The sequence below is a fragment of the Leucopleurus acutus genome (genome assembly GCF_964270905.1).
Source record: "Leucopleurus acutus genome assembly, chromosome: 8".
Classification (NCBI taxonomy): domain Eukaryota; kingdom Metazoa; phylum Chordata; class Mammalia; order Artiodactyla; family Delphinidae; genus Leucopleurus; species Leucopleurus acutus.
Window position 1 is genome coordinate 71,544,641 of NC_139151.1, and position 22,976 is coordinate 71,567,616.

At 58.6% G+C, this 22,976-nt stretch overlaps 1 protein-coding gene across 1 annotated transcript in view; it reads left to right on the forward strand.

The window, feature by feature from the left end:
• Positions 1-3,548: 3,548 nt before the first annotated feature.
• The window catches only part of KCNC1 (potassium voltage-gated channel subfamily C member 1), a gene marked incomplete at both ends in the record, with an annotated part of 43,005 nt that continues 23,577 nt past the window's right edge, over positions 3,549-22,976 (forward strand). Inside the window, one exon of the mRNA XM_082844357.1 lies at positions 3,549-4,118. Within this exon, the coding sequence (XP_082700483.1) occupies positions 3,549-4,118 (570 nt within the window). The remainder of the gene's footprint in view (positions 4,119-22,976) is intronic.

Below are 22,976 nucleotides of genomic sequence, written 5' to 3' on the forward strand. Positions count from 1 at the left end.
TCCCTCTGCTTCTCCCCACCATCTGGGGCATGCTTCAGTTCCCCGTTATGGCTCACCATGGGGTAGTGGCCTGAGTGGGCCCTGCACTGACTCCCCGAGAAACCCTGGGTAAGTCTCCCTTTGACTCAGCCTGGGTTGAGGGCTCCAGACTCCTATGGCCTCTGACACTAGGATGCTAGGATCCTAGCCTCTCTCCTGGCCTTTCTCAAATCATCCAGCCCTTAATGAGGAGCTAGTGTACGCTGGGCACCGTGGAGGAAGCAAGCAAGCAGGAGGCTTGGAGGACCTGATAGTCCTTTTTTACAGGGAAATGAAATAAGCTATAGTGAAGGTTAGGGAGCTGTACTCTGATCCATGTGGTCCTGCAGGAGAGGGAAGAGGTGGAACCCTGGGCCCCTATGGTTGGCAGAATCGCAGAGGGCTTCCTGGGGAGAAGAGGGACTAGACAACTGGCTGGAAGGAAGGGAAGGTTTGGCGAGGCCTCTGTCGTGTCTCTCCCCATCTTGATTTCTCCCAGGGGTGTGTGTGTGTGTGTGTGTGTGTGAGAGTGTGTGTGTGTGTGTGTGTGTGTGTGTGTGTGTGTGAGGGGACTCCATTTCTCTGTTTTATCACCTCCTTGGATTGGGGCAGAACTTTCTGAGAGAACTGTGTCCTGGGAATCTGAATTTGAGCCAAGCAGCTGCACTGGGTCTGGCTTCCTCATGGGTAGGGGACAGGGCTCACAATGGTCAGGGTGAGAGGGACACTGAAATGCACTCTCATCCCTGTATTACTCTGAAATAATTGTATTGAAGGGGAAGAAGCCCCCATTTATAAGAAGAACACAGATCAATCTCTGGAGTGAGGAGGTACCATCCTGGCCCCAGACTCCAGCTCTCTCTTTGCCTCTGCCCATCTCTGCCCCTGTTTCTGCCATAACTCTGCCTCTCTGTCCTTCCCCTTGTCCTTCTCCCACCCCTCAGCTCTTGCTCTGCCCCTCGCCCCTCTCCAAACCTCTCCATTCCTCCAAACCTTTGCCCCAGCACACACAGATTTCGCTGGGCCAAGTGAGGAGAGAGATGTCTGCTGCACAGCTTCGTCCCCAGGCCCACAACCAGGTCTGTGGGTCAGTGTCGAGGGACAGCTGTCTGCGCAATTAGCAAGTGCCGACAGGTAAATAAGAGCCTCACGTCTTCTTAATTAAATAGCCCTTTGCCCAGGCAGCCTTGTGTTCGATTGGGCTGGGCTGGATCAATAAGTCTCTTTCCAAGTGCGGCCACCCCTGGAGCTGGGCCTGACCTCCCCAGCCTTGCCCAGACCCACCTGCCCACTTCCCTGACTGCCCGGAGCCCCTGGAGGGCAGGGTCTCTTGTGCCCCTGTGCCTGGGACAGAGCCTGGAACAAGTAAGGAGTGAAGGAGTGATTGCTCGATTGAGTAAACTGAGGCACCGCCAGCAAACGTGGTCCAGGAAGCCTCGGAGGCCCAAACTGCAACTCCCACCCCAGGATCAACTGCGAAGCCAGGAATCACAGCAGGGGTCTGCTCCTATCCAGCCCCCAGACACAGCGTCAGCTTCCCATCCAGGGCAGCTGAAGCCCTACGGAGAAAGGGGGGCTGTCAACGTTCACGACCACTAGAGGCAGTTGCTTCTTCTGACCTCTAAGGACAGAATGCCCTTTTCACAAGGGATCCTCACCTAAGGATCCTGGGCTAGTGTGGGAGGATCAGTAGCTGCCATCAGGATGGCAGAGCGTGTGACACTCATGGGAGACTAGAGTCAGCCTGGAGTTAAGAAGGGCCCAGGGTCAGAAAAGGGTCGAAAGGGGTTAATAGGGGTCCAAGATTATTGGGTTTTTAGTAGAGGGCTTAGAGGACAACAGGTGTGTGCTGTGTATAGGGGAGCGCGGGGTGTGTTATTTTGGAATCCATGCAAGAGGGTACCTAGGGAAGCGTCATGGGGGCTCCAGGTTCCCTGCAAGGGTCAGTATTGAACAGCTGCTTGGAGCGGTCAATACTGGTGCGGGTCGAGGTTTCTCTGATAGCGGTCAGGGCCGTCTTGTTTCACTAGGGAATCAGACAGTCCCTAGTTTGGAAAGACAGGGGCGGGTACCGACGCCCTTCTCACCTCGGTCTGACCCTGGGGCGCGGGTTGAGACGTCTCCCGGAGCCCCCGCCCACTGAGTGGCGCTCCCCGGGGGCGGAGCGTCGGCGGGTCCCCCGGAGGCGCAGGATCGGTGCCGGGCTGGCGCCCCCAGCGCCGGGGTTGAGGGAGGCCGGGCTCCGCGCGGGGCTGGGAGGGGGGCGCGGAATCAGGGCTTTTTAGGACCCAGCGCGGCACCTCCCTCCGGGGGCGAGTGCGGCTGCGCGCGCCGTGTGCCAGTGTCCGGAGAGCGGCGGGCTGGACGCGGACCGCGCGAGCGAGCAAGCGAGCCAGCTAGCCGAGCAGCAGCCCCGGCAGCAGCGGCGTCGCGGCGGCGGCGGCCGCTCCGCGCCTCGCCTCCCCGGCCTCACCAGCCTTGCCTCGCCGCGCCCGGACCCGCCACCCCCGCCTCCCCGGTCCGACCGCCGCGGCCCCCTCGCCTCGGCCGGCACAGCCAACAGCCTGCCACAAGCAGGGCGCAGAGGCACCGGAGTCAGTGCCCGCCGGCCCCGCAGACGGAGCCCAGCCCGGAGAACCCTTTCCCGGCTCCGCGGAGCTCCGCAACAGTCCCGGAGCTGTCCCTTCAGCACCGCCGCCGGAGTCGAGTCGGAGCGCAGCCCCTCGGAGAGCCCCAGGTCCAGCCGGAGCGCACCGAGCGCAGCGCTCCGCAGGAGCAGCAACCCTGGTGCCCCTGCCCAGGGGGCCCGCCATCTCCTCCGAGAGGCGGGGAGAAGGAGCGAGGAGGGCGGGCGGGCGGGCGCGCCCGCCGCCGGCGGGGAGCAGGCAGCCAGGCAAGGAGAGGGAGGGGGCCGGAGTCCGCCCTGCGCAGCCGGTCCACGCAGGGAGGAAGGCAGCGGGCATCCATCTCCCCCACGCCGAGAGCGCGCTGCGGCGACCACCTCACAGCAGAGCGCGAATTTCCAGATTCCTTCTCCTCCCCTCCCCTCCCCCTTCCAGGGGCTGGTCTTTGACCGGCCCTGGAAGCAGCTGACCTTCCCCCCAAAAGCTTTGTGTCGATTTCTCCATTTTCCCGCTGAGATGGGGACGGGAGCCCGGCCCCCCCACCCTCTTTTCCCTCCTCCTGGGGCTCGCCGCTGAGCGCCGCCGCCCCCTTCCTCCCTTCCTCCTCCCTCTCTCCCTCCCTTCTTTCCTCCTCTGCCTCCTCCGCAGCCGGACCAGCTCCCTCCCACATCTGGCGCCTAGAGACCCTGGGGATCCCGCGCACACGCCCTTGGACCAGCACCCGACAGAAAGCGCCCTGAGGGGCTTGAGTCGCTCTGGGGGTAGCCAGAGCCGAGGTCCTCTGTCCCCCCGACGGCTGGGGGGAGGGGGGAGGAGGTCGCGCGCCCCCCTCCCCGGCGCCAACTCCCCCTGGCGGCCGCTCCCATGGGTGTCGCTGGGCCGCGCCATGCCTAAGGAGGCGCCGCGATGGGCCAAGGGGACGAAAGCGAGCGCATCGTGATCAACGTGGGCGGCACGCGCCACCAGACGTACCGCTCGACGCTGCGCACGCTGCCCGGCACGCGGCTCGCCTGGCTGGCAGAGCCCGACGCCCACAGCCACTTCGATTATGACCCGCGCGCCGACGAGTTCTTTTTCGACCGCCACCCGGGCGTCTTCGCGCACATCCTGAACTACTACCGCACTGGCAAACTGCACTGCCCTGCCGACGTGTGCGGGCCACTCTACGAGGAGGAGCTGGCCTTCTGGGGCATCGACGAGACCGACGTGGAGCCCTGCTGCTGGATGACGTACCGCCAGCACCGCGACGCCGAGGAGGCGCTGGACAGCTTCGGCGGCGCGCCCCTGGACAATAGCGCCGACGACGCGGACGCCGACGGCCCCGGCGACTCAGGCGACGGCGAGGACGAGTTGGAGATGACCAAGCGCCTGGCACTCAGCGACTCCCCGGACGGCCGGCCCGGCGGCTTCTGGCGCCGCTGGCAGCCGCGCATCTGGGCGCTCTTCGAGGACCCCTACTCATCCCGCTACGCGCGGGTAAGTGACAACTTACCCATCTGAAGAGCGGGGCGGGGAAGTCAAGGTCCTCTGCCTCCGGAGGGCAGGGGTGGATTCGAAAACTGGTGCCTAGGGAGTCAGAAGTGAAAGGGGGGTGTTTGTGCGCGCGTGTAAGCGACAGAGTGACTCTCCTGAAGGGTGACTAGCTTTGTACATATGTAAAGTCTGTGTCTGTATTACAAATTTAATGTGTATGGGTGAGTATGAATGGGTGTGTTTGTGTGTATGAGTAGATTGTGTGTGTATATTTATGTAAGTGTGGTGGTGTATATTTGGGTGGGTAAGGTATGTAGTGGGAATGAGTGAGCATGTGTGTATGTTTGAGTGTGCAGGAGTGCCTGTGTGTGCATATTTGCGTCTCTGCAGGTGTACAGGGTGAAAATGTGAACTGTCCTTTAGATTTTGGTGTGGGGAGGGAAGCTAGAGCCCTTCCTCTCTCCCAGCTAAGGGCCACCTGGAACCAGCCAGGGCCCACAGAAGAGGGCTTGAGACCTGGTCTGCTGCCTGAGAGAGACCACCCCTCCCCAGGGAGCAGCGTCAGGCCATGGGGAGATGGCCGAGGGGGAACGTTTATGGCTAGTTAATTGGTAGCTAGTTGGGGAGGGGGCTGTGATCCTTCTGAGACCTGCTCCTGGGAACAGAGCCTGTCCTTCTGCCTTGTCAAAAGGAGAGGGTGCTTGCGGGGGCCACTGGGCTTCTGCCTCTGCTTCCTCTCGGACCTGCCGGGGCAGAGAAGGGGTCTACGGGGGGATCTGCGAGGACAAGTTTTGTGAGAGGTGGGTGTGTCTTCATCAGCCACTCCCCTTTAGTGACAGCAGCTTGTTGCCAGGGAGAAAGGGCACCCTGCTGCCGACCTTGGCCCCTCAGATGGCCTCTCTGACCACTTTCCTCAACTATAAAATGGGAGAGGGGGTCTGGTAAATTCTAAGGGTCCTTGCTGCTTTAACTGAGCCCCAAAGGGAGACACCAGTAGCAGCCATCTACGCTGGAAGCCATCTACGCTGGAAGCCATCTACGCTGGAAGCCATCATCTACGCTGGAAGCCATCTACGCTGGAAGCCATCTACGCTGAAAGCCATCATCTACGCTGGAAGCCATCTACGCTGGAAGCCATCTACGCTGGAAGCCATCATCTACGCTGGAAGCCATCTACGCTGGAAGCCATCTACGCTGGAAGCCATCTACGCTGGAAGCCATCATCTACGCTGGAAGCCATCTACGCTGGAAGCCATCTACGCTGGAAGCCATCATCTACGCTGGAAGCCATCTACGCTGGAAGCCATCTACGCTGGAAGCCATCATCTACGCTGGAAGCCATCTACGCTGGAAGCCATCTACGCTGAAAGCCATCATCTACGCTGGAAGCCATCTACGCTGGAAGCCATCTACGCTGGAAGCCATCATCTACGCTGGAAGCCATCTACGCTGGAAGCCATCTACGCTGGAAGCCATCTACGCTGGAAGCCATCTGCGCTGGAAGCCATCTGCGCTGGAAGCCATCTGCGCTGGAAGCCATCATCTGCGCTGGAAGCCATCTACGCTGGAAGCCATCTGCGCTGGAAGCCATCTACGCTGGAAGCCATCTGCGCTGGAAGCCATCTGCGCTGGAAGCCATCTGCGCTGGAAGCCATCTACGCTGGAAGCCATCTACGCTGGAAGCCATCTACGCTGGAAGCCATCATCTACGCTGGAAGCCATCTGCGCTGGAAGCCATCTACGCTGGAAGCCATCTGCGCTGGAAGCCATCTACGCTGGAAGCCATCATCTACGCTGGAAGCCATCTGCGCTGGAAGCCATCTACGCTGGAAGCCATCTACGCTGGAAGCCATCTACGCTGGAAGCCACGTCTTGCTTTTGCTGGGCTCTGTTCTCAGAGGCCTGAACCAAGGCTGTGGCATGAGGGGAGGGGTCAGAGCTGGGAATTTAAAGCAGAGCCTCTCCCCCATGTGTGAGCTACCCACCAACCCCCTACCAGTCCAAACACTGCCTCTGCTGCCCCACTCTCCTCCACTGCTCCACATCCCATGCCTCCTGCCCCCTGGAGCCCAGGGATGGAGGTTCGGGCAGGGGAGGGGGCAGGAGTGTCTGCCCAGCTGACTCCAGTGGGCAAACGGGACTGGAGGGTGGGCACTGAAGTGTCCATGGCAGAGAAAGGCTGTGTGTAGGCACAGGCCTGGTGGATGTGTTACTGAGATAAAACACTCAATGTTTTAGCATCTGAGGGAGGGGGCAGCAGGTCTTATATATTAAATCTTAGCTCAGATGTGCGTGTGTGTGTGTTTGGGGGAGCACAGTAATAGGGAGAGAGTTAAACCCCCTGTTTTGAGGACCCTGCCCAAGGTCACCTGGGGAGTTAGAGGCCAAGCAGGATTGGAACCCAAATCTCCTGGGACCCCATCCTCCACCGAGCTGGCCCCCAGCTCCCTGCCATCTCCAGAGTGGACTGAGACGCTCGGGGGTCTCCCCTCCCCTCCCCTCTCCTGACAGAGGCCACCAGAGCCAGGGGATTATGTAACTGGAGGCTATGGCTGAGCTGTGGGGAGGGGCAGGAGGAAGGGGACTGGGAGGTTGAACTGGCACATGTGGGGCGGGGGGGCATGCAGGGCAGAGGCCTGGGTTAGAGCAGCTGCCCATTCAGCCTGCACTTGACCTCGGACAGCATCTCACCGTGACCACCACCCCTTTGGCCCCAGAAGCAGAGTAGGCCCAACTTCCATAGGGTCCTCTCAGCTTTCGGGCTCCCCAGCAAGAGGCTGGGTCCCCCCACCCCTCTCCTTGGGCTCAGCTTTAGGGCTCTGGCCTGTGCCCCTGAGCTTCAGGATAGGCAGGGGTCACGTGGGGCACGTTCCAGCCCTCTGCCCTGTCCATCTCCTCCCACTGGCCGTTCCTCTGCTTTGGGGTGGCCGTCACCCCATGCAGATAAATGGGTTGGATAAATGGGGCCTTGTTGGTGTACGAAACCTTACGGGAAAGTCCTGGCTCTCTCCAGTGTCCACTGAAGAGCAGATTCTGAGGGAGAAGCTGGGCAGTAGGTTGGGGGGTGGAGGTGGGTTGGAAAGTGTCGTCCCACAGCCTATCTGTGCCACCTTCCTTCCCCCGTAGGCACACAGGGCTGTTCTAGCTCCCTTGGGTGACAGATGAGGACACTGGGGCCTGCCCAAGGGCACGCAGGAACTGAGGGCAGAGCCTGGATTAGAACCCAGGCTTCCCGCTGCACGCCCGGCTGGCCTAGCTGCATTGCGCTGCCTCTCTGCAGCGCATCTGCGCAGAGCCCAGCCGGCTGCCCGCCCGCCCTGCCCCCTCCATCGCTGCTCCGCCACTGCTGTCACCTTTGTTTACCCCTCCCCACGCGGGCCCCAAGCCGCCTCGGATTTGTGGGTGGGGATTTTAATGTTTATTCTGGATTCGAGACCAGAATCCTGTGTGTGACACTGTAGATGTGCATGAAAGAAAAGCTGTATGTGTGAGAATCTGTGTAAGAGAGATTCTGTGTGGGTGTGAGAGGTTCTTCATGCGTGTGAGAAAGACCGTATGAGTGAGACTCTGGGAGTGTGTGTGTGTGTGTTTGTGTGTGTGTGTTGAGACTATGTGAGAGAGATTCTGTGAGTCTCTGTATCAGAGAAATTCTGTGTGAATGTGAGGGAGACAGATTCTGTGTGTTTTGAGAGATGGACTTCGTGTGTGAGAATGAGACTGCGTGGGAGAGAGTGCGTATATGAGAGAGAGAGACTGTATGTGTAAGAGAGATGCTGTGTGTGTGTTTGTGTGAGAGGGAGAGAGGGAGATTCTTGGGGTGTGTAAGAGACTTGAGGTGAGTGTATTTCTGTGTGTGGCAGGCGTGACACTGTGAGGCCTTGCATGTGAGGCTGTGTGCACGAGCCCATCTGTGTGTGAGGCTGTGTGGGGTGAGGGCCCAATGTGTGACAGAGACCGTGTGTAGTGAGGGGTGTGTGAGACGGAAGCTGTGTGTGAGAACCTGGTGTCAGTGTGGCTGTGTGTGCTCGAATGTGAGAAGGCCCTGCATCGCCTGGGTGTGTGTGCCTTGAGGAAGACGAAACTCCAGACCAGCCTCCTGCCTGCTGCCTCCATCTCCTGGGACTCCTGAGCTGCCTTAGTGAGCGGTTTTGCACCCCATTCCCCATCCTCAGTGGAAATACTGCTCTAGCTCAGGTCAGTTGTTGGTGCACAGGCCAGGCAGTGAGGCCACCCCTCTGCAGGCCTTAGCGGTGGCCCTGGGAGATAGGGGCTACTTGGCTGGGGTGGAAGGTCCCATCTGAGCGCTTCGGGAGTGACTGTACTAGCTGGAGCCGCGGGTTCCCTGGCCCCTGTCTCCTCGGGTTTCCTGGGCCCCCAGCCCAAGGGGGTAAGGGGTGAGGAGGTGAGCGGGGACAGGATAGCCCAGCTTGTCTTCTGGGGTGAGGGGTGCTGTCCCAGACACAGAAGCAAAGGATGACGATGACGCTTTGCGGTAAGGGCTTGAAGGGGCTTCCTGGGACTATGCGAGGGAGAACTACCCCCAGGGGAGGTAACACTGGGACCAGCTTTGAGGGGCAAGTGGGAATTAGCCAGGCGATGGCAGGGAACGGCAGTGCTAGCACGCAAAGCTGTGGAGATACGGGAGCAGGCAGGGCTGTGCTGGGGCAGCCCCGGCTTGAAACCTGCCCTCCTGTCTTCCCCGGGCACCAGCACGGGTCTGAGGCTCTTGGCTTTTATCTATGATTTTCATGTTGTCATCAGGAACATTGTTGTGTCAGGTCACACACCACCAATGGCAGTCCCTGCGCTGCAGGCCAGAGAGTATCTTGTGTGTGTGTGTGTGTGTGTGTGTGTGTGTGTGTGTTGATATCTGTCCCCCAAAGTCCCTTGACTTTCTAATGACAAAGAAGAGGCAATGGCCGCACGCTTGGGAAGCCCCTCCTCCACTACCCCATTGCTCAGCTCTCCTCTGATGCCAGGTCTCCGTCTCTCTGCCTTGTCCTCACCTTTTTGGGACCTGATGTAGTCCTCTCCCTCCTCAAATCCCTGGGAAGGAATCTCACCTGGAAGCTGGGATGCAGAGCCCAGCCAGAGGCTTCTGGGTGTCCCTTGGGTCCCATCTGACACTGGGCTCTTGGCCTGGCTTGGCGTACAGAGGGAATGGGGACAGAGACGCTATCAGGAACTTCCTAAGCATCTTGTCCCCCACCTCAGAGCCCACTCCCCCAGGTCAGGACCCCACTTTGAGTCATGGTAACACGTGAAGGAGACCCATGAGCAGTGGAGAAGGGCTGGGTGTGTTCCCCTCCTGCCACCCCAAGTGCTCCCCACCACAGTGTTTTTCTCCTTCCCACGATGCTTTCACAGGTGTCCTCGTGTCTCTGAATGGTACTCCTGCCCCCCACCAGCTCCCCTCCCAGTAATGAAAATCACAAACCAAGTGTCTTCTAGTCAGAATCTTTCAGCCTCTTTGCCTCTAAAATGGGCATAATGATAGAACGTGTTCCAGAGGGTTGATGGCAAGAGTAACTGAGTTGCCTGCATCTTGGCGCAGCGCCGCAAGCCGCAGGGCCTGGCATGCAGTACGAGGCCAATAAACGTTGGCTGCTGCTATTACTCCTTTTGGTTGGATTATCCTTTACTTCATGACTCTCTCTAGACTCCATCCTTTGCCCTCTGTCTCCATGTCCACTGTCCTGGTTCCAGCCACCACTGTGTCCCTCAGGCCCACCTCTCCTGCAGCTTCCTGACCGCTCTCCCAGCTCCAGCCCCTGGCCCTTCCATTTCATCCTCCACTTGGCAACCACAGAGGGCTCTTCAATTCACAGATCTGTCAGCTCACCTCCTTGCCTGCTTAAAACCCTTTGGTGCTTCCCCGGCCCATAATGTAGCCCTCAGGCCCTGCCTGCCTCTCTAGGCTCCTCTGGCCTGGCTCTCTCCATCACTCACTGAGCTCCAGTCATCCTGGCCTCATTTCAGCTTCTTGCACATGCCGGGTCTCCCTGCCTCAGGGCCTTTGCATAGGCTGTGCCCTCTGGAGCACTCTTTCCTCCTGGTTTGCCCCTCTTTATCCTTGACATCCCACCTCAAACATCAGTTCCCTGGCAATGCCTTCCTGGACCCCACAGGCTGGGTCCAGAACCAGAGTCCTTCCCTCCAGAGAAGTGATCTAGTTTGTAATAACATGTTCGTTAGCAGCCTTGCTTGATTCCAGTTTGTCTCCCACTCCGGAGTCTAAGCTTCTTACATACTCAGTATAATAGGAGGTATTATTATGACACACGAGGAGGTCGAGGCCCATCCACCTCAACTGGATGAGGAGTGCTTTATCCAAGGTCACACGTGAACACGCTACTTGGGGACTGGTTCAGAAACCCATGTCTCTAACTCCTGGCTCTGTGGCTGGGAACCCCATCCACCTTATGACACCTCAGGGAGTGTCTGGAGCCTGGTTCTCTGGGGGCAGGAATCTGTGCTCCCTAACTCTGGGCGTTCTGACATCTGCCAGAGCTTTGGAGGAGATTGGCTTGAGCCTCCCACAGAGGGAGGCGTGTTTCCTCAGAGGTGGGGGAGGGGGGCTGGTGGGGGCTCTTTCCAGGGCCCACTGCCTGGACCAGGGATCTCGGGGCCTCCCAGGGCGGCTGAATATAGTTATATGGCTATTCTGAGCAGTCTCATGACCAGTGTATTTGCTCTGGACCAAAAGGTCAAGCCGCTGTCTCCCATCAGCCCCCGGGCCAGCCTGGCCACACCCCTGGCCTGAGCGTCCCATCCCTGGGTGCAGGCTCCAGGGAAAGGGGGGCCTGAGAGGCTCCAGGGACAGTTAGATGCCTGATCCTAGTTCAGGGGAACCACTTGTGTGGGAGGGACCACCTTTCACATGCACGGGACTGTTGGGTACTCCCAGGCCACCTCTAGCCACTGCCCTCATCCGGTGGAGGAGGAAGAGGCTCAGAGCGGGGAAGACACTTGCCTAAGACCACACAGCCCATCAGCGAGGCTTGAACTCACACCCCAAGCCTCTTGGCCCAGGACCTGGCCGTTTGCATTTCTTTGGGCTCTCAGTTTTAAAAGAATATCAAATCCTACCTGGGCACACTGTTCTCCTTACTTACACCTCCGATTTCCTCCCTTGAGTGAGGGAGAATCTGCAGGTACCTGCCCTCCCACCTCCCTTCCCCACTCCCCTCCCAGAGCCCAGTACAGCTGGTCAAGACCTCCCTCAGCCATTCAACCCAGACTTGGTCCAAATCCTGTTATCATCCCCCAAGCAGGATTTTCCAGAAGCCCCTTCCTTTCTTGAGTCACAGTACTCATTTAATTCTCATACACACTCCCATGGAACTGTATCGTTATTATCACGCCAGTGCCACAGATGAGGCTGCTGAGGCTCAGAGAGGTGAAGTAACGTTTCCAAGGTCACTTAGCTCACGAGTGGTGGAGCGGCATTCAACTGTGGGTCTGCCTGACCCCGGAGCTCTGTCCATAACCACTGGTCAGTACTGCCTCCTGTCACTGTTGCAGGGATGCTGGGGTGTGTGGCTTACTGTGGCTCCGACTCGGCTTTCCTTCTGGGTCCCGTCCTCCCTCACCAAACACTCTTTCCCAAAAACCTGTCTGGAAATCCTGCTCAGAGAGTTCTAGCCCCTGAACCATGGCAGGTGAGGGTCCAGCCTGGTGGGGTAAGAGGGTGCTCTGGGAGCCCCCAAGAAGAGGGTTTTCGGAAGGGGCCTCTACTGCCCCCACCAGCCGTGCAGGCAAACAGCAGGGGGCTCGGGAGGCTCAGAAGTTAACAGGCAAGAGGTGACGTATGGTGAGCATGCTGGCTCCTCAGCTCGGCATTCAAGGCCTTCTGCTCTGGAAGCCGGCCGTGCGTCCCGCTGCTCCCTTCTGTCAGGCTCCCGGCTGGCCTCCTCATCTTCAGCCCTCATTCCAGCCTCTAGCTTTTGGCTCATCCATTCCCTCTCTCAGTGTCCTTTCTAGTTTTTGCTGAACATGGAAGCCCATCCCCCGAGGTCCCTAAGGCTTAGCCTGGCTGCTCCTGCCCTCACTGACCTCCTCTGGGAGTCAGGGGTCTGGGTTGGACAGGAAGTCGCCAGGCTTGCATGATTCCAGCTGGAGGTCAGTGGGTCAGCTCTGGGGGCCCTCAGGCTTAGCACCCACCCAGGGACATGGAGAGATGAGGCCACAGACAAGACCCCAGTCGTAGGTATCAGGCAACTACACCAGAGCAAGATCTGTACCCAGGCCATTAAGCCAACCAGGCTTCCGTAGGCAAGTTCCATCGCCCCTTCAGGCTGCAGTTTCTCTCCCTGTGAAAGACAGAGGACCTTCTAAATGACCACCAAGTCCCTTCTCCAGTCTGACACTCCAGGAGTTTAAGAATTCCAGGCTGCAGCTTCCCGGAGGCGCTGTGGGAGCCAGGTTAGGCCTCCCCTATTTCTCCTTCCACATCCTCTCCAGGGCACATGCGAGCTCTCCCGGTACCAAGCGGGCAGGAGCCCAGGGATGGGGGTCTCAGAAGCTTCTTCCGACATTCGTTCAGGCCTGCTCTCATTCCTTCATTTAAGGCATAGGAAGCCCGTCCTGCCAGGGGTCGCCGCGGACGCGGGGCCCCTGTGAGCCATCAGGCACGTAGACTCACCCAGCCCTCTCGTGGCACAGCCCCGGGGGCGCCACCTCTTTCCAGTGTGCTTGCTTAGGCCCGGGGGTGGCACCTGCCGCCCTCTTCTCCAGGCCCTTCTCTTGGCTGGCTGCCCTCCGGGAGCTGCAGAAAGGCGCGCTCAGAGACGAGAGGCTATGCCAGGCAGTAGGGGCTGGAGCAGAGTGCGGGGTCCAGCTCCACTGGTGTAGGGGCGCTGCAGAGAGGGGGACAGTGAGCTGTTGCTGTGCTGGATGGGCCGGGGCTGGGGTAGGGGTGTTTGTAATAGTTGCTATGGGGGCTGCAGGGGTGTTTGCTGGAGGACTCCCACCCACGGGTGACTCTCAGTTTACCTCGGATGCTTCAAAAGGTCAGGCTCCTGGGCTCTGTCCCTGGAGAATTTGACTCTTAGATCTGGGAGGAGGTGGTCAGGATGCTTACTCCACTCCCCGGAGAAGCTGCTACTCAGAGGGCGAGGCCCTGCCGTGGGGTCTGGGACGTGGGGGCTCTTGCTACTCAGTGTGGTCCTCTGACCAACAGCATCCCCGTCACCTGGGCACTTGTTAGAAATGAAGAGTTTCAGGCCCCGGGCCCCCACCCCCAGACCTACTGATTCAGAATCTGCATTTTAACAAGATCCCCAGATGAATCATACGCACATCAGATTCTGAGAAATGCTGAGGCAGGAAACGGTTCCCAGTGGAGGGGAAGTATCAGGACACAGGCCTGGATGGGCGCGTGCGGGCTGACAGAGCTTCTCGGGTCAAGACATTGATCTTTCCTCACGCCCAAGACATTGACATCAGGGCGATGTGCCTGGGGGGGTGATGCCCCAGCTCAGTAAATGACAGCCGCATCCATCTGGGTGCTCAGACCAAAAACCTCGACACCGTCCTTGATTCCGCTCTTTTTCTCACGCATCAGCAAATCCTGTCGTCTCCCGGACCCACATCACCTCCACTGCTACCTTCCTGGCTGAAGCCGCCATCTTCTCTCCCCTGGATCACTGTGAACCGTCCCCCCTGCTTCTGCCCTTGCCCACGCCTTCTGCACAGGGTAGCCAGGGCCCTCCTGGTAAAACACTCATCAGATCTGGCCACTGCTGGGCTCTGCTCGTTCTGACCTCTGGTCTCACGGGGGGAGAAGCCCCGGTCCCTGCGAGGGTTATAAGGCTCCGCACGAGCTGCCCGCACCCCACCCCCCCCCCCGCTCTCCTGCTGCTCTCCTGCTCAGCTCATCTGGCCTCCTTGGTTTTCCGCCGGCACCGTGCTTCTGCTTCTGCCTCAGGACCTGTCCTCTTGCCCTGCTTTCCACCTGGAGCCTCTCCCCTCACTATTTACTCCCTCGCCTCCTTCAGGCCTGGACTCTGATGTCATCCTCTCGGACTGCACCCTTGCATTCCCTTCCCCCATTTTGTGCTTTCCCGTTTTCTCCTTGGCATTTAACACCATCGAACCATAGTCTACTCATTTACCTTGTTTATTGTCTCTTTCCCTCACTAGAATATAAGCTCCAAGAGGGCAGGGACTTTTGTCTCTTTTATCCGTTGTTCTGTGCTTGGCACCTAGAACAGGGCCTGGCACATAGCGGATGCTGAATACGTAATCACTGAGAGAATGGATAAGGAGGCCAGAGTTCAAGACCTAGGTCAGACATCGGCATGACGCCTTTGAGCCTGTTCCTGGCTGTCCTTCCCTTCTTTGCCTCACCTGGGAACACAATTCCTCCATCCCCCCAAGCCTGGAGCAGTGATGGAGAGGCAGAGGCTGAGGCAGTGATAGGAGAGCTGTAGTGCTCTCATCAGGACGTGGGGGGCAAACCGCAGTCAGGGCAGTGTCCCACTTGCTGCTGTCACCGCCCAGGGCCAGAGGAGGCTCTTCACGTCCTGGCCCTTCCATCTCTCCAAACTCCTGCTTCACTCTGCATCGACCCAACCACTACCCACAACCAGAGCTCAGAGGCTGAGAAACTATTTCCGAAAACCAGGACGCACAGCTCTTAGGATGGTGACGTTGCAGGGACACCGAGTTCCCAGGTACACTTGGTCCAGCCTAATGCCCACGTCTGACTTCCCTTGGGACTCTGTTTCTCCTGAAGGCCAGCCAGGTTCTTTTCCTCCCTCTCCCTCTCCCTCCCCAACTCCTTCTCCGTCCACCTCCTTCCCTCCCCTTTCCCCTATCATTGTTCCCTTTCCTCTGTCAGCTGTGTTTGTGGGAAGTTCTAGGCATTAGTTAGTGGTTTTCAATACAGACTCTTCCCCTCGAAGGCCTAGGATGCTTTTTGTCCCAAATCCCCCTGCTTAAAGCCTCAGTCATGTGCTCAGTAGAAAGTGCATGAGCTTCAGGGCCGGTCCCCACTTCCTGGCTACCTGATGTTGGCAACATGCCCTGGAGCCCCATTATCTCCTAAGAGTATGTATGGCCTCTCGAGCCAGGAGGCCCCACTTCCACTTCCCAGCTGTGTGACCTTGGACAAGTTCCCTAACCTGTCTGTGCCTCAAGAGAGGGATATTAATAGCACCTGACTCACAGGGAAGTTGGGAGGATTGAATGTGTTAAGCACTTAGCCCAGAACCCGAACCGTAAGTGCTTAATTATCGTGGGTTCCATTATCGTCTTTTTAACAGCGCTTGGCTTTAGAAGGGCCAAGCCCTCACCTGTTCACCACCTGCTTCCTTTTTTGCAGCCACTGACTCTCCCTTCAAATACCTCTCTAGGGATCCCCTCACCTCCTTGGCCCCGGGGGCCACTTCCTCCAGACTCTGTCTCCCAGGGACCAGATTTCAGTGGTCATCCTGGAAGGCAGGCCTGATTCTCTCTTGGTCCTGCCACGAGTCTGCTGTGTGTCATGGGCGGGTCATAGCCCGCTTCAGAGGGCTCAGTCACCCCATCTGTTGTCTTGGGCCACTCGGCCTCCCTCACCAGGTGTCAGGGGAATGAGAGCGATGGATGATGGGACTTCCACCTGCGGGGGGAGGAGGAGGGAGGGCCATTGACATCAGGCTCTGATCGGGAGCCAAGCCCGGGGACCTGAGATGCTGACAAGTGTGCCCGTGTGGTGGGGCTGGTGGACAAGAGCCATGCATCACGGCTCAGGGCGCTGAAATGTCTCCTCTTTACAGGGGATGCTCAGGCACAGCGAGCAGTGGCAGCGGGGGCCAGGCAGACCCCAGGAGCCTGGGGGCTAAGGCCTGGGGCTCCTGTTGGCGCCACTGGACAGTAGCCGTTCCGAGGCTGGGCTGCCCCGCCAGGCCAACGCCAGGCTGGGTGGGGATAAGCTAATAGTAGCTGGGGCAGCCCCACACAGCCGAGCTCAGGGGGCCTCAGGAGCCAGCCTCACTGGGCCCAGGCTCTGATGCTGCTTCGGACCGGGCCACAGCAGCCAGAGGAGACTCACTCAAGCCTGTGCAGGGCCTCGGATGCCCCTTCCGCCCTGGCTCAACCCAGACCCTTCCCCTGCCAGCCTGGCAACCCTATTCCTGCTCTACTTTGGCTCCTGCCTGTGAGCCCCTGGCCCACTGCCTGTGATGCACCCGCCCACCACTTCCTTCCTTCCCCATCCACAGTGCAGGAAGGGACTGCTCTCCCTATACCCCTACTATCCACATAAAGACAGTCTATGTAGTTCCCCTGTCAGGGGCTGCTGTCGGCACTCATTCATTTGTTCCACAAATATTTATTGAGCACCTACTTACGAGGTTGCTGGCACTGCTCTAGAAGCTGGCGGTGGAGCAAAGAATGAAACAGTCAAAAATCCCTGTCCTCAGGAAACTTACATTCTCACGCAGGGAGAATAAAAAGAAACAAACGGATACATGGACTATACCCTGTGTCAGATGGTGAGGACAGCTTTGGAGATATAAAGTGGAGGGAAGACACAGGAAGTGCCGGAGGTGGCAACTTAACTCATGTGGCAGGGAAAGCCTCCCTGAGCAGGTGACATCTCAGCAAAGACTTGCAGGCGGAGAGGGAAGGAGACATGTGACATCTGGGGAGCAGGGCGAGCAGGACATACAAAAGTCCTGAGCGGGCGTGTGCCTGGGGCTCGAGCACAGAGGGAAGCCAGTGTCCTGGGCGGGGCTCGGAGAGCCAGGCAACAGCGGGAGGTCAGAAAGAGCAGAGCTCCCCACAGCCCCCTTGGGCCCCCGACAGTGGGCACCGCCTGTGTGTACCCTCCCAGCTCTCAGCCGCGCTCACGCCTGCACTGCCGTCCCCTCCCCTCTCATGGCCACAGGGGCTGCACAGTCTGGACCTCCAGGGAGCCGGGCCTCGGGGAAGGGCTCCTGCCTCACCACAATCCAGGGCCTCCGTCCTCCTCTCCCTAAAGGCCAGCTGTGCCCAGGGGGAGACGCGGGGGCCACACAGGGCTGCCACCAGGCTGGGGTGAGCTGCTCTCTGAGGGGGTGTGGGGCTGGAGGGAGACTGGAGGGGGCCAGTGGTGAGGGGCCCTTCCTGGCAAAGGTCCTGTCGGCACTTTCCGGTGGCAGAGCCCTCGCTCCGGGTGCGCAGAGAGACATGGTTAGTGTGGTGGTGACGGGCCAGCCTGGAGCCAGACTGCGGGGCTCCGACTGCCAGGGTCCAAACCTGGCTCCGCCGGCCGTGAGCCCTGTGACCTCGTAGGCCTCGGCCACCTCGGCTGCAAAGGGTGCTCTGCAGACGCTGGCCTCACCCGCCCGGGGGGTTCTGAGAACAGGGACCTGACGGCTCTGAAGACGGTCGCCGTAACGGTGGGTGGAGGCTTCGGTGGTTCCCCGGGGCCCTTCTCTGCCCGTGCGGGTGGTAGAGCGGGGAAGTGGGACTCCCTTGGGCCTTGTCACCAGGGCAGGACTGAACGTATGTCAGACCAAGCCTCCCGCCAGGGCCACCATCTTAGCACTTAATGTTTTATGTTCAACCTCAGGGGCTCTCTGAGCAGCTGAGAGGAACACAGTCACCCGCTGGGTCACCTGGAGGCAGCCAGCGCCCTGGGCCGAGGGCAGGGCTCTTGGAAGCGCATGTGGCTGTCATCTGCTAAGGGCCAGCCCCGGGGCAGTGTGTTTCTCCTCGTGTTGCCATGGACGCTCCTAACTTGGCCCCTGACCAGCCCACACCCCTGGAGCATGGCCCTTGTCCTTCTGGGTCTTAGCACCCTCATCTACAACGCGTACATAAGGGCATCACCTGCTTCTCAGGGATGCTGGGAGAATCCACTCAGACCAGAGGCAGAAGGGTAGTTTGTGAGAGAGAAAATATGGTTCAGAACAAGGTTGTATGTGGGAGGAGACCAGATCCCAAGGGCAGGGGGAACGTGAGGAGGGGACAGGGTAGAGGCGAGAGCACAGGCCTTGGCCATGGCCAGGCCAGGGTTCTGGTGTCCCCTGCCTCAGGGTGGGCTCGGGCAGGTGGCATCTGGCTGAGCCATTTCCTCCTGTGAAATGGGGAAGAGTCCCAGAGGGGCAGAGCCCCCAGCACAGAGCCTAGCACGTGGGAGGCGCTTAGCAGGTGTTGGAGCTGACTGCCTGGGGCACATCAAACCTGGCCCTGGGTTCAGATTCCCCAGGGGAGCTGGTATAAGGAGGTCCTGGCTGAGCCACAGAGACAGGGAGGCAGGCCGTGGAAGCCTCGTCTGGTAGCCCCATAACGTCAGGGGCACGAGCCGCTGTCACCAATGATATATTTAGTGACACAAAGATCAGAAATGCCAGCTGCTGGCTTCCCTTCTAGGCGGCAGGAATCGTGTCTCCCGAGGCCTGGGGGTCACCGAGAAGATATTTTTTCCCTGATGGGCAGTCTGGGGATCTGAGTAAACGCCTCGGAGTAAGAAATCACTGTGGTTTGTACTGACGTGACGCGTCTTTCCGCTTTCATGGCTCTACGCAGACCCTGCTGTGCTAGCCTAGGAGATCCCACCCATCCTGTCTTTGCAGACTGCCCAGCCCTGGCCTCCAGGCACACCAGCCGTTCCCCCAGGATGTGCCCTGGGTCCCCTGCCTCCTGCCTCGGCTTATTCCGTTCGCTCCACCAAGAATGCCCTTTCTTCCACCTCTGCATGGCTAAGATGAATCCGTCCTTCAAGGGCAGCTTGGAACAGGCTTCCCCTCTGGAGCCTTTCCCGATTCCCCTCCTGAACAGCCTGCTCTCCCAGAGGACTTTTCCTGCCCTTGACCCCGCTACCCTATTGGGGTGACATGTCTCCCCAACCCAGCTGCAGCTTCCTAGAGGACAAGGACCACCTTAAGAAATGATAGTGCCTGTTACATAATATGGAATCAATAAATCTTTGCTAAAACAATGTACCTCACAACAGCCCTGTGAAGTAGAAGGATTAGATATTATCCCTGTTTTATTGAGGAAGGGAAACATGGCCAGGTCTTCTTGGGGAAAGTAAGAAGGTAAGCTAGAGCAGTGCTAGGTTCCATGGTCAAGAATGAGGTAGTTGGATGGACAGATGGGTGATGGACAAGTGGATGAAAGAATGGATAAAATGATGGGTGCGTGGGTGGATACGGATGAATGGATGGGAGGAAGGATGTATGAAGGGGTACCCAGCTGGGTGGGTAGCTTGGCGGATGGGTGAACAAATGGATGGATGTGAGGGTAGATGGATAAATTTCTAGTCTCTTGGCGTCAAGGCAGGAGGGGAAGTCCTACCTGTCACTAAATGAAAACATCCTAGAGGACAGGGTTTGGAAGCTGAGGACTTCAGGGTGGAAGGCAGGATGGAACCACCCAGCCCATGTGTGGGTTTGCTGGATGGGAGGATGGTTTGTGGAGTGAGGGAGCTGAGAGCTGGGGGCAGGGACTGACCTGAGGGACTGGCTCAATCTCAAAGGTGAGAGGCTCTGATGGAGCAGACCCAGGACAGGCTGGAGAGAAGTTACAGGCAGAGCCATGTGACAGGGAGGAGTTTTCCAGACTACCTGCGGCCACTGGAGGGCAGGCAGTGAGTGGGGGATTGGCCTCTGAACCCCAGGCCGCACTGAGCATAGCTGTGATTTCAGTCTGTTCCGGGGTGGGGAGGCCACTGTTCCTCCTCAGGTCCCCAGCCTTGGCGAGCAAGCCCCCCGATGGCCCTGGCAGGACGTGCTCAGCCCCCTGGCTGAGGAGGGGCCCCTCCTGAGGCCCTGGACGGCCCTTGCTCAGGTATACTGAGGTCCACGATCACCCAACTGCCTTTTTGCATCAATTCCCAAACTCTAGACGTGAGCTCCAAGACTTTCGTTCTAATTGCCTAGCGAGGGCCAGTCAAGGGCCCACAGACACAGGGGGCCAAGAGTTGAGCTTGGCAGGGCCTAGTGGCTTAGCTGGGAGCTAGCTGGGAGCAGACTCTTCCAGCCGGAGCTAAGGCTCTCCCTTTGCACAAGGCACAGTGCTGAGCACTCCAGGCCCCCTCCCCAAGCCCGGCTCTAGTGTTCCCCAGCAGCGGGCTGCACCCCACCCCCATCCACCATGCACGCGCGTATGCGCGCGCGGACACACACACACACACACACACACACACACACACACACACACTGGCCCCCGGCGATCTCCCTGGGAAACCAGGTCCTGATGAGAGTGCCTGGTGCGCTGCTAACGGCTCATTACAGTCACAGCTGCAGCTAAGTATAGCTCCAGTACACACAAGACCAAGACAACAATGGAGGGAGAGTCTATCCATAAAACAGCTCTGCATGCAAACACACAAACATCTGCACACGCACGCTCCCCACACTGATGCACACTGATGGCCTCGGACACTCATGAACCCAAAATTGCACCAACACAAAGTTTCATTCATTCACTCAGGCATTCATTCAATCAGCGTTTGTTGAGGGGCCAGGAGAGTGGTTAAGAGCGTGTGTTCTGGAGTCACACAAAGCTGGGTTTCGATTTCTAACTCCATCACCTCCCAGATGTGTAAGCACGGGGAACTTCCTAAACCTCTGCGAGCCGCAGTTTCCTCCTTTGTGGCATTTGGATGGTAACCGCAGTAAAGACCCCAGAGGTGGTGCAGGAGTCAATGAGACAGGGTGTGTGAGAGTGCTAAGGATGAGTCCAGGTCAGGATGTAGCACACAGTAGGTGTCTTTACCCTCACTACTGAATTCCTACTATATGCCTAGCTCTGTACTGGGAACTTTATTTAAAGCTGTGATTTCCAGAGGTGGCTGTGAAAAGTGGAGCCTGGTGTATGATAGGCATGCAGTGAATGTTTGATGATTGAATGCATGAATGAATGATTGAAAGCTGCGTCCAAGGCTGGCCGGATGGCGTTGGAGCTTCCTTCCCTCAGGAGGAATCCACCCTCACTGGTCTCTCATCCAGGCTATGTCTCTGGTAGGTTCGAGATGTTCTTGAGGGTAACACAGGGACCCTAGAAGAGGAGCTGGAGGGTGTCTGAGCCACCTCTCGCTTTGCAGATGGGGAAATGGCAGCACAGTGGGAGCAGGCAGCAGGCATCACCCAGGCCAAACATTCGGCAGTCAGTGGCCGGGGCCCAGAGCTGCCACCCTGAGCCAGCCTAGCACAGCGGCCCAGCACAGTGAACGGTACCTGGTCCAGCCACAGCCCCTGAGTCCCTGAGCCTGCTCAGGCCACAGGCCCCGTCCTGACTTGGGCAGACACAGGAGTCACGCAGCCCCAGTCAGAACCCTGGCTGGGCTGTTGGGCAGGCTGGGGCCTCTGGGCTGGCACTAGACAGGGCTCCGTCCGCCCGCGAGAAGGGGCTGGAATTCCATCCAGCCTGGGTAGGAAACGGGCTTCAGGACTTGAAGGCTCTGTCACTGTTCCCTGCCTTTGAATAGGCCGGCAGCTAACCTGCCTGGGCCCTCTCCTCCCATCGCACCGCCTCAAAAAGAGAGTGACATTTCCTGGTGCTTTTTTAAGCCTGGGCTGGCTGGGCCAGGCCCGGGAGTGGGGTGGGGAGGGGGCGGGCTGCGCTGGGAGTCACACAGCCCGAGTCTCTCCTCACCTTGAGTGATCGCAAGGCGCTGGGAATAGACGTGGCCTCATCTCCTGCCATGTGCCCCAGATTCCAGATTCCGCACTCCAGGGCCCGCGTGCGGGTTTTGAATTCCACATTCCCACGCCAGTTCTGTCCCCCAGGCAGGACTGGGGCTGTTGAAGTCCACAACGAGAGCCTTGAGCTGGCAGCCTGCTGGGAGGGGAGGCCATGTCTGGCCCTCTCGGAAAGGAACTTCGTGCCCTTGTGCCCACTCTCCCCATCCACGTTCACGGCCTGTGGGGATGCAGGTCTTTGTGCCCACTGACAAGAGATGAACGTGACTGTGCCTGCTGCCTGTGTAGACAGGAGTCTGCTGTCAATGGGTGTACCCACTGCCAGTGTAGACCTGGATCTGCGCTCAGTCACTGCCCATTGCCAGGTAACACACAACCTCTGTGAGGAAGGAGCCGATGAGAGCACAGCTGAATGACTAGCGACTGCATCTGTGGCCAGGTTAGTCATAGATGCATGGATAGAGATTATCCTTTTCCCAGGGTGGCCACACATCTGCTGTAAGTGTGGCCAGTGCTGGTGTAAACACGGGTCTGAAATCAACAATTGTGCGCGTCGCAGGGTAGAGGCAGATGTGGTATCGGTGAGTCAGTGCGCACTGCTTGTGTGCACTGCCCGTGCAGGCGAGGGAAAGTAGACATCGGAGGAGGGGTCGCTTCCTAAGGAGGCTGCGGGAGTAAACTTTGTGGTACCCGTCATGTAGGTGGATGGGTTGAGACAAGCAGACACACAGGATGGGCAGCTGTGTTCTTGCTTAGCTGTGCTCCTGGTTCCTGGGGAAGGGGCCCCTCTTCCCCGACTAGTGGGGAGGGGTATGGCTGAGCGAGAAGGCGGGGCCGGTCCTGGTCCTCAGATCCAGCCACCTCATGGACCTTACATGCTAAGGGCGGAGAGAGACAAACAACAGAGATGAAAATAAGAAAATTGGATGGTGTGACGTGCCAGCGTCGTCCAACTGGATACTTAGAATGGGTGAATGTTACTGTGTAGGTTGTATATAAAAGGTATATGTATATTGTATATAAGTTATACCTCCGTAAAGCTGTGGAAAAGTTAGTGTTCACAGATGGTACGTGCCTAATGGGGGAAAGCAGAGGAAGGAAAATCCAGTTAGTGCGGGGCGCTGGCTGAGATTTTAGAAGGGTCAGAGTGGGCCTCGTGAGACGGCGAGGGAATGAGCCATGAGGATGCGGGGAAGGGGGCTCTGGGCAGAGGGAACAGGCGGTGTGAGGGCCCTAAGGCGGG